General features: G+C 44.6%; 1 protein-coding gene across 1 annotated transcript; it reads left to right on the top strand.

The window, feature by feature from the left end:
* The first annotated feature begins 2,497 nt into the window (after positions 1-2,497).
* Positions 2,498-8,854, top strand: VIP (vasoactive intestinal peptide). The gene is made up of 6 exons (XM_058802551.1): positions 2,498-2,610; positions 4,116-4,256; positions 4,622-4,726; positions 6,223-6,342; positions 6,980-7,088; positions 8,638-8,854. The coding sequence occupies exons 1-6, from the start codon at positions 2,498-2,500 to the stop codon at positions 8,644-8,646; spliced, it is 597 nt and encodes a 198-aa protein (XP_058658534.1). The 3' UTR covers positions 8,647-8,854.
* The last annotated feature ends 981 nt before the right edge of the window (positions 8,855-9,835 follow it).

The raw sequence follows: 9,835 nt of genomic DNA, 5'->3' as shown, positions 1-9,835 counted from the left end.
GGGAGCGGGACTGAGGAGGAGGAGAGGGGCTGGGAGCTGGGCTGAGGAGCGGGAGCGGGACTGACGAGGAGGAGAGGGGCTGGGAACCGGGGCTGAGAAGCGGGAGCGGGACTGAGGAGGAGGAGAGGGGCTGGGAGCTGGGCTGAGGAGCGGGAGCGGGGGCAGCCGCGGCCCCCTCGGACCCGCCCTGGCCGCGGGGTCCCGGTGCAGCCTCCCTTCGTCCCTCGCCGCTCCAGGCCGGGAGATTGGGCAACGGCACACTTGGCAGTGCCCCAGCCACGCGTCCCTGCGCCACCAGGAGATGGCTTTCCCCTTCCTCCCTCCTCCTGCGAGTAGTTGAGTGAAGACCACCGCGGTCCCCCGGGTCGTGCACACTGCACAAGCCTATGCGCCCTAGCCGGGATATTTCTGAGGTGAGGGGAATTCGGTGCTATTGATGCTCATCCCGCCATTCCGGAGCAGAATAGCTCCTTCGACCCCTAGTTATGTAGTAACAAGGGGAAAATTTCCTGAAATTAGACTACTGCAGGAACTCTGGTTTTATTCATAGCTGTCATCCGAGAAACAAATTTCCAGGCATTTTTAATCTAATTCACTTATTCTTTATGTAACTGAATTAGAAAATGTGATTAAGCATCGCAGAATCTTCGGCATTGAGCCTGCCTAACCTTTAGTGAAACATGAAACAGAAAAACTTATTAGAAGTAAGAAGAAGTGGTGAAATCGTCTGTATGGATTTGGTACAATCGTTACCTAATGAGTAGGAGGATTAGAGGCACAAAAACTCAAGAAAAAGGCAAAAAAAGCAAAAAAAAAAATTGGATGATGATCTTTACAGCTGAAATTCTTCCGCGATTGTTTGGCAAATATTTCAGGGCAGGACCGAAAAGACACGGTGGGGTAGTGAAGAGGTGCTTGCTGGAGCAGCGCCGTCCTGCCGGCCCGCCCGCGGGTCCCACGCTCACTTCCTCTGTGTTTCTTTCTCTGCTGCCCTCAGATCTCTCTGAGGCAGGCAAAATTCTAAGGAGAAAAATCAAAGGCTTGAAACCGATTCTCCCTTGCTGTGGCATCCCCGAGGTTTGGGCTTAAGACACCCTAGAAGGAAGAGCTGATGCCCCTGCTGCTCAGGGGGGTTTAACACACGCTCCAGCCGCGCTCCCTGCGCGCCCGCGCAGCGGAACCGTCACAAGCACGGCCGTGCTCGGCGGCACCAAGAGGCGCTCGGATGTGGGGCTTAATCCGTGCTCCACGAACACGCACACAGTTCAAACAAGAAGAGTAGAAAGCACCCCAACACCTGCCAAAATAAAACTAAAACCCACAGGAAATTTTTGTTTTTCAGACCAGCTCCCTGCGCACCTCGGGCAGGAACCCCCATCAGGGACCTGCATGTGCCGGGGATGGAGAGGGAGCAGCTTAGCATGGAAACACTGCCGAGGAGCTGGGGAAAGGAGCCGCCCTGCGGCGCGGAAGGGGCTCCTCAGGGAAGCACGGGGGCTGGGGGAGTGTGGGCTGGGAGCGGAGGGTCCCAGAGAGCGCAGCCACCTTCGCTCCGGCCATGCCGGGTGCGGGCAGGGATGCGCGCTGTGGCGCGCCCGCAGAGCCCGACGGCCGCCTGCTCTCCCGCCTGGAGAGGCGGAATCTCCCCTCCGACGGGGCTCCGCTCCTCCAAAACTATGTCATTAACATAAATCAAATAATGGCCGAGGGGGTGAGGGGGGAGGGGGAAGAGGTACGCGACTGCTCATGTGTTAAATATAAGTCTCTGACTGTCCTGAACAAAGCGACCGTCCCCTTGGGAAGGGTGACGTCTCTCCAGTAACGTGATTGCTTCTTCGGAAGCAGAAACGTGTAAACGCTATAAAACGCGGTGGCGCGGCGGGCAGCTCAGAGCGTGCGGCGAGACGGAGCCCTCCTCTTCATCCTCCTCCTCACTCTCTGCTGCCGCCGCCCCGGCAGCCGCACAGCGGAGCAGGGCGCACTCCCCCAGCACCGCTCCGCTCCGCGCCCGCCCGGCCAGACCCACCGACGGACTCGCGGCTCCGTGAGTAACTTTCTCCCCGCCGCAGCGGCAGCTTCCCAGCGCATGAGGAACCATGTCCCCGTCCCGTACCCTCGCTCCTCTTCGCCCCTCCCGGACCTGCAGGGAAGCCATCCCGGCCGTCGGGGAGCGGGGAGAGATTCTGAAAGCCCGGGGCACCCGGGGCGGGACCCTCTCTTGCTGCCGCTTAAGTCGCTGAGCCCTCGCACCGGGCACCGGTGTCCCTCGCACCGGGCCCGGGGTGGCCTTCGGGGATGTCAGCTCTCCCTGACCGCGGGCAGCTGCCCCGCCGTCGCGACCCTGCTGGCCGCCGGCGCCTTTCGGGACAGAGACCTGGCTTGGGAGCGGGACCGGGGCAGTCGCTCGGCGGCCCGAGACGAAGCTCCGGTGCCAGCGGGTGCGGGCGGTCCGGGTCGGAGGGTGACGGCTGCGCTCTTCCCTCCGCAGGTGGCGGCCATGGAGCACCGCGGCGCCTCCCCGCTCCTCCTCGCCCTCGCCCTCCTCAGCGCCCTCTGCTGGCGGGCGCGGGCGCTGCCCCCGCGGGGCGCCGCCTTCCCTCCCGTCCCGCGGTAAGGCCGCGCTCCGCGCTCCGCTCCGCGCTCCGCTCCGCGCTCCGCTCCGCGCTCCGCTCCGCGCTCCGATCCGCGCCCCTCCGCCCGTAGGGACCTGCCCAGCCCCGGCCGGTGCCGAAGGGGCTGTGAGAAGCGCGCTCCTCCCGGGGAACGCGCAGCGCGGCGCTCGCCGTCGGGCGTTTGCCCGGCACCGGGCGGTGCGCGGGGTCCCCGCGGCGTGGCTGCGGTCAGGCGGTCCCGGGCGGTGCCCGCCGAGCCCAGCCGGTGAAAGCCCCGGGACGCGCCCGCTCCTCCCGATGCGGCTGCAGCAGCGCTGCCCCGCGGGCTGGGGCGCGGTGAGCGCGGGGGGCGCACGGGATGCGGGTCGCGCACGGGATGCGGGTCGCGGTGAGCCCCGGGACGGTCCATGGGGACAGGGCGGAGGGCAGGTTTGTTCCTCTGCGGGCTTGGGCCGGTTGAAGGTGCTGTTAGTGGTCCGGCTGAATTAAATCAGATGGCAGAACGGTACGGTTTGCATTTAGGTGAGAGAAGCATACAGTGTAGAAGGACCGATGAAAAACAGGCAAAAAAGCACTGACTGACTTCCAAAAGGTGTGACTTGAGCCTGTTCGTTTTACACAGCAACTTTACACTTTTTTTTTTTTACCAGATGGAAGACTTACATGAATCAGACATATAAATGGTGATAAAGGTGACTTTAAAATTACAAGGACTTAAGTCTATCTTAGTTTTAGTGTGTGACTTTTGTATGTCATCACACGCAGGGGTTTCCTACAATGATTTCCTTGTCTGCCACAGAATATCAGAGCAGCCAGAAGGAATGATGCCAAACCACCGCTATGCAGACTGCCCTTGATAAAATATGACGCTTCATAAGAAATTGCAGTTTACGAAAATGTGAACTGTACATCAGTTTATACAGAGCAATGGCCATGATGCATTTGAAGAGATTAAGAGATTTTTTGTCTTCTAACATGAGAGAATAAAAACATGTAGAGATACATGACTGCACTTTTTATTTAGTTTGAAGTTCTTGGTGTATTTGCTTTCTTTGGAGAAGGCCTAAGAACTGTTTCATTCTGCATTTCAATGCACATCTTATATCTTAACTGGGAGGTAAGTACGTCACAGGAACAGTTTTCACTTTGGTGGAGGCTGTTAATTTCATCCATCATTTATATAAAATGCAGTTGTTAGGAGAAGCTTCACAGTTGTCACTTGTACTGTGATTGTCATACATTATGCACTGGAATAAATTGCGTTCAGTGACAATATTTATCTAGAAAATATGAATTTGAGAGAAGGATCTGTTATGTCAATTAATCTACAATTAAGCATGGATTCTACCTGAATGTGATTTTTGAATTATCCAGTTTTCTTTTAAATGCCTTACCAATGAAAGCAGGTAGATGTGCATTTTGACACAAACCAGAATGTTGTCTCTAGTAAAGTGTCTCGTATCCTCAGCTAGCTGTACTTTACACGGTTTATTTCTCCAACAGATTGGGAAACAGAATGCCATTTGATGGAGCCAGTGAACCTGACCATGCCCGTGGGTCATTAAAGTCAGAATCAGATATTTTGCAGAACACACTACCTGAAAATGAGAAATTCTATTTTGATCTGTCCAGAATTATTGATAGGTGAGTTTCTTTATTATCATAAATACAAAAGGTGATGGACTACTTGATTTCTGCCAAAAAATCACTCACATTTTCAAACAGAGAGTAGGAAAGGAAGACTCAGTTATGGAAGAAAATCCCACAGCCGCAGTAGGGATGTCGGCAGAAATGTTGATTGTATTGCCATTCTGGCATGATGAATGCTTTCACTTTCCAGGAAAGAAGTGAAAAGTATATTGCAAAAATCTGAAAGTTATTTTATGAAATTAGTTCCCTTTAACATGTACAATAGTTAAATTAAGGAAAGCAGTATGTTTGCAAAATGAACATTATCAAAATTATATGAACCAGGCTGTATTGTAGAGTTTATTTATTGTCCATTTCAGAAATGCAAGGCATGCTGATGGAATTTTCACCAGTGTCTACAGCCATCTTTTGGCTAAACTTGCTGTGAAGAGATATCTGCATTCGCTTATTAGAAAACGAGTTAGGTGAGGTGACACATTAGGTAGATTTTTTTTCCTAGCTGGAAATATTTTTTACCCTACTGTATCCAAGGTCTCCTTTTTATGATTTAGAGGTACCAAAAGAGAAGCCTATATAATTGTGGGGGAGCTGAAAATCCTATAAAAGTATTTAGTGATATTACTAAATGAGAATGTTACTATTTATTTCTCACACAGCTGTGAGAGGTAGAGCAACAGACACTGCACAAAGTGTGGATAATGTGTCCTGGAAATATTATGATGATTATCATGCCAAACTGCTAATTGTTTTTTTCGGTAGTGTTTTTACTAGCTTGGTGGATGAGTGGCAAAAGTAAATACAAAGTGATTGATTACTCAGTACTTAACAAGAGGGAAGTACACAATGAAATCACTAAATGATTGGTTTATAGTGAAAATGTAAAGGTATAGGGTTTTTTTCTGCTATAGAACACATTGACAGATGTTTGTGAGATCTGTATTGCAGCAGAATTCAAAAAATGAGGAAAATTTATAGAATAGGGATCTGGATGCAACTTCCAGACCAATACATCAATAAACTAATGGGCACAGCGTGCTAGGTAGAATCACTGTATAGTTCCCTTGTTTTCAAATCTATAAACAGCAGCTGTGAGCCACTGTGGCAATACCACTGAGTGCCTACTTCATATGCTCAAAAGCCAAGTAGAAATTAGGTCCTCCCTTTATGTCAGTGCTGCCTTTGTTCCAGAACATACAGTTCAATTTTCTCATATGCTGTAAACAAACTTAGACCATTTAAAATAGAACACCCTGGCATTTCCCGAGATTGTGCATGAAGAAAAGACCTCCAGGTTTGGCTTTCACAAGGTGTGTTTTGTCTTCTGAAACCTTAGAATAAGTATTTATAGCTATTTATGTGATGCTCCACTCTACCTTTCCTCAGTGGCAGACTCCACCTCCACTGAGTTCAATGTGAACAGTGATGACGTCCTTTAAGAGCTTATTGCAACTTAAACCAGGTTGTACCTTGGCATTGTACTGAAATATATTCACACAAATTATAGAAATTAGAATAAAATCTCTTTATTAAAAGGTGCAACCTGGGGTGTGAGAACAGGCAGGAGTCATGAAATCCACACTTGAGTATTTGATCTGGCAGAACTTTAGAGATCATTGACTATGGGACAAGGACTTTAGAGATCATTGACTATGTATCCTAATTGCACAGGCCATGGCAAATGAGATGGGAAAACAATAAGTGAAAGGTGTTCCCCAAAAGGCTGAATAACAATTTTTGGAATTTGATCCTTGTTATTAAAATACAGAGTAAGCCATGGAAGCAGTGGCTTTTTTTCAGCAGAAGAAAGATCTGAAGTCAATGATGGAAATGAAAGCTGAAATGAAAATTTGCTTTTATTAGGCTAATCCATGCCATAAAGCTTATTTCACTCATTTAATTGTATTTTCTTTTAAACATATGTCATCTCTTAACTTTTCCTTTGTAATTGTTGTATTGCCAGCTCCCAGGACAGTCCTGTCAAACGCCACTCCGATGCTGTCTTCACCGACAACTACAGCCGCTTTCGAAAGCAGATGGCTGTGAAGAAGTACTTAAACTCTGTTTTAACTGGAAAAAGAAGGTACTACAAGAAAGCACATATGTATTCTTTCCATACTTCTATGGCATTAAGACAGAAAAGGTTTATATCCATGTATGTGTACAGAGAGGACAAACAAAAGGCACTCAATGTTAATGACTTGATAGGATAGTTTATAGCGTGGTTTTCAAATACAGACAACATTTCTTCCCAGACTGGAACAGACACCACAATCAGAATAGAAGAATAAAGAGGAAATGGCATCTGGCAATTTAAAAAATCTTCCAAAAGATTCTTAAATAGTTTTTGTTTAGAAAAAATCTTAAGAAAAAACCCACAGAGCTATGGAACATGAATAGCAAATTAATAAAGAAATATGTTGAAAATTTTCCTCTCTGTGAACACATTAAATGAAAATTTGAAAATCCCTGAAGGACTATATGTCCTCATCAGTATAGGTGAGACGTGCCAGCATACATTTTTGTAGACCTTGTATATTCACTCAGACAACTGCTTTTAAATATCATGTCTCTGTATTCATTAAACATACAATTTCATGTGTTCTGTAACACTATGGTTTAAGTATAAGAGAATGTGCAGAAGCTGCAGTTAGAAGAAGGCTTTGCATTCTTTGCTTTTTCTTCTGAGAGCAATAAATCTTGTTTCTGATTCACAACAGCCAGGAAGAGCTAAATCCTGCTAAACTTCGAGATGAAGCAGAACTTCTTGAACCATCCTTTTCAGAAAACTACGATTCTGTAGATGAGCTGCTGAGCCACCTCCCACTGGTGAGACTCCAATATAGTCTTTTCTCTTGCTATCTGCAACTTGACTTGACCCATAAAATTACATTATTTGTACATGGAGTATGGCCTATCAGAAAATCAGGATATTCTAGGAAAGGGAGTCATGTTCCATGAAAAGCTTTATATTTCTAATATTTCTTCATTCATTGTGCCTGAATAAAATAATAATTTTAACAATAAGCTTTATGTTATCACATGATTGCTGCTACTGAAAATTCCTAATTAAATGGCACTGTTCATAATGCACCTAACTCACTTGGGTGTTTCTACCAGTGAGTACTGCAGCATAAAACCAGAAGTGACTGATTTTTAATTACAAAGAACATTATTTTTTTCAGAGAACAAACTTAAGGATATTTCTTTTAATTAAAAAACTGCTACAGATTTTGTTTAACATCTTTTTCATTAGAAAGAAGTTGCCCCTAAAACTAAGAGCATCAGTAAGATAAGTAGTACTCAAGTACTTAAGAAAATACTTGACATGCAAATCTTGCAGTTACTGTTTTCCATTTAGCTACTACTATTTTTTCTAAAGTCATTCACAATTATTTTCTTTTTAGTTTACTGAAACATAATCCCTTCTACATCAACACTTACAGGAACAAAATATTGAAAGAGTAAGGTAGAAGCAAATTTGGCTTGGTATTCTTGAAAAAGTATTATGAAATTGATGATGGGATAGTTTTTGGCATTCAGCTGTGTCTCAAAAAGTAAGAAAAAAGATTAAAAACCTATTCTTTAAGATAAAATTTGGAGCAATGTCTTTTCTTGTATCATCCCGAACTACCCATCCCTCTGACCCAAAAAAGACATTTCCTTTCAAGACTGAAATGAAATGAGAAAATGTTCTTTTCCTTTCCGCAAATGTGGCAATTCCTCTAAAGCTTCTGAAGGTTAGGAAGGACATAAACTGCTTATGCATTGAGGAATTAAATAATTTTTAAGCAACATGATTCTGGAAAGAAATGTTCTTTCTAGACAAAATTATTGCAAGAAATATCTGCTCTTGGATTTTGCAGCTTCTCAAAGTTCTGGCATTAACGAAGGGAGAAAGAATAGTGGTGCAGCAGGTCGTAGAAAAAAACATTTTCAGTCCTTTCCATTTTTATTGACTTTACTGATGAGGCAGATCTACCTGTAGGTGAATCAGTATTGACTGTTGCTTGGCATTTTATTGCAGTGCCCAGTTGCTAATGTAGTGTGGAAAGAGCAGCCTGAATTTGTGTATCCATTTCAAGGCAAGGATACAGGTTTTTTCAAAGTGGGCAATTCTGTGCTGTAGTAACAAATTTAGTCTAATCTGCAGTAACATTTTTAGTCCTTCAACCTTTCTTTTCTCATCCTATGGTCTGGTCTGAGTGTGATGCCCAGCAAACCCCTGTGAGCAGCCACATCTCAGCCTGCCAGTCCCAAGCACAACAATTGTTTTGTATCAAGTGTTCCTCAATGCCTGCTGTCTGCCCTCGTACACCTCATGATGCAATTGCTTGCAGAAGTGACTTCTAAAGCACATCTCTCCTTTGCTTTTCAGGACCTCTGAAGGACACCCGGTAAAGTCTATGACAAGAACAAGCTATTTTTTGAGTTCCACATAGTATTTCAAAGAGATGACTTTAGTCATCAAACCAGAACAAATATGTTGTGAAGTGAAAGTTGTGATATATTTGTTTCTTACGTAATAAAAGTTGATATTTACATTGTAAATATTACTCTAGCATTCTCTACTGAAAGCTGTACATACAGATGCCGGTTTAACTCATAAGAAGTCTGTGAGTCCTTATGCTGTAAATCCTTTACTTCAATAAATTCATTTGAAAATGAGTGTGCAGCTGAAAAGAGCCCATCATGACTAATTAATTGGCTTAATTTAGGTGTGTACCAACTTCAGACAAACGTGTAATAATAAGGAAACATTTCTAGACAGCCTCATAAAGAACATGTGACAACATGAGGGGAAGAATGTCCAAAGTGTGTAAAAATGCTTTACAAAGATCTCTGAAGGTTATTGCCAAGAAATGCTTTTCTAGCAGTTTACCAAGCAACCAAGCAACTAGAAAAAATTAATAAGAATTCAAAATTTTTTGACTTCCAGCAGTATCTCTACTTCTGGTTCACATTTTTAATATTTCACAGCATATAAATTATATCAAGACCAGAAATGTCTCCTCTATTTTCAGTTGTGTTTTAGATGCTCTGGGGCTGACAAAGCACTAAAAGAATGCAATCTTTTGACTTGTTTGATGCCTAAAGTCATCAGTTATTCTGTATTTAATTGTCTGTAGCTTTGATGATGAAACTATTGCTTATATATAAAATAGACCTGAAGACAGTTTACTATTTTTTCAGAATGAATGTAATTTACAGAATATGCAGACAATAAATCATTTTATTATCATGGCAAGCTATTACTGGTTTGAATCAGTGCTACAGCTACCTGGAACAAGAGAGGTTTCTGTAAGTGCTGTCTGTGCTGTAGTAATAGGGGAAGATAATATTTTTAACTGATTTATGCGATATTATTTTAGAAAGACAACCAAATAAACCTACGATCCTCTTTTCTGTAGCTTTCTATTGTTGTAGATGACCATGGAACTGAAAATTTGCAGCTGTTTGAGTCACAGCACTGATGTAGAAAGTAGAAAAACTTATCAGACCTACTTACAAGCTCAATTTGGAATTTCAAGTGTATTTATAAATCATACATAGGCACACATAGACAGCGATAAAAC

The sequence above is a fragment of the Ammospiza caudacuta genome, chromosome 3 (genome assembly GCF_027887145.1).
Source record: "Ammospiza caudacuta isolate bAmmCau1 chromosome 3, bAmmCau1.pri, whole genome shotgun sequence".
NCBI classification, from domain to species: domain Eukaryota; kingdom Metazoa; phylum Chordata; class Aves; order Passeriformes; family Passerellidae; genus Ammospiza; species Ammospiza caudacuta.
Note: the sequence above shows the minus strand (reverse complement) of the source record. Positions and strands in the feature narration are given on the sequence as shown.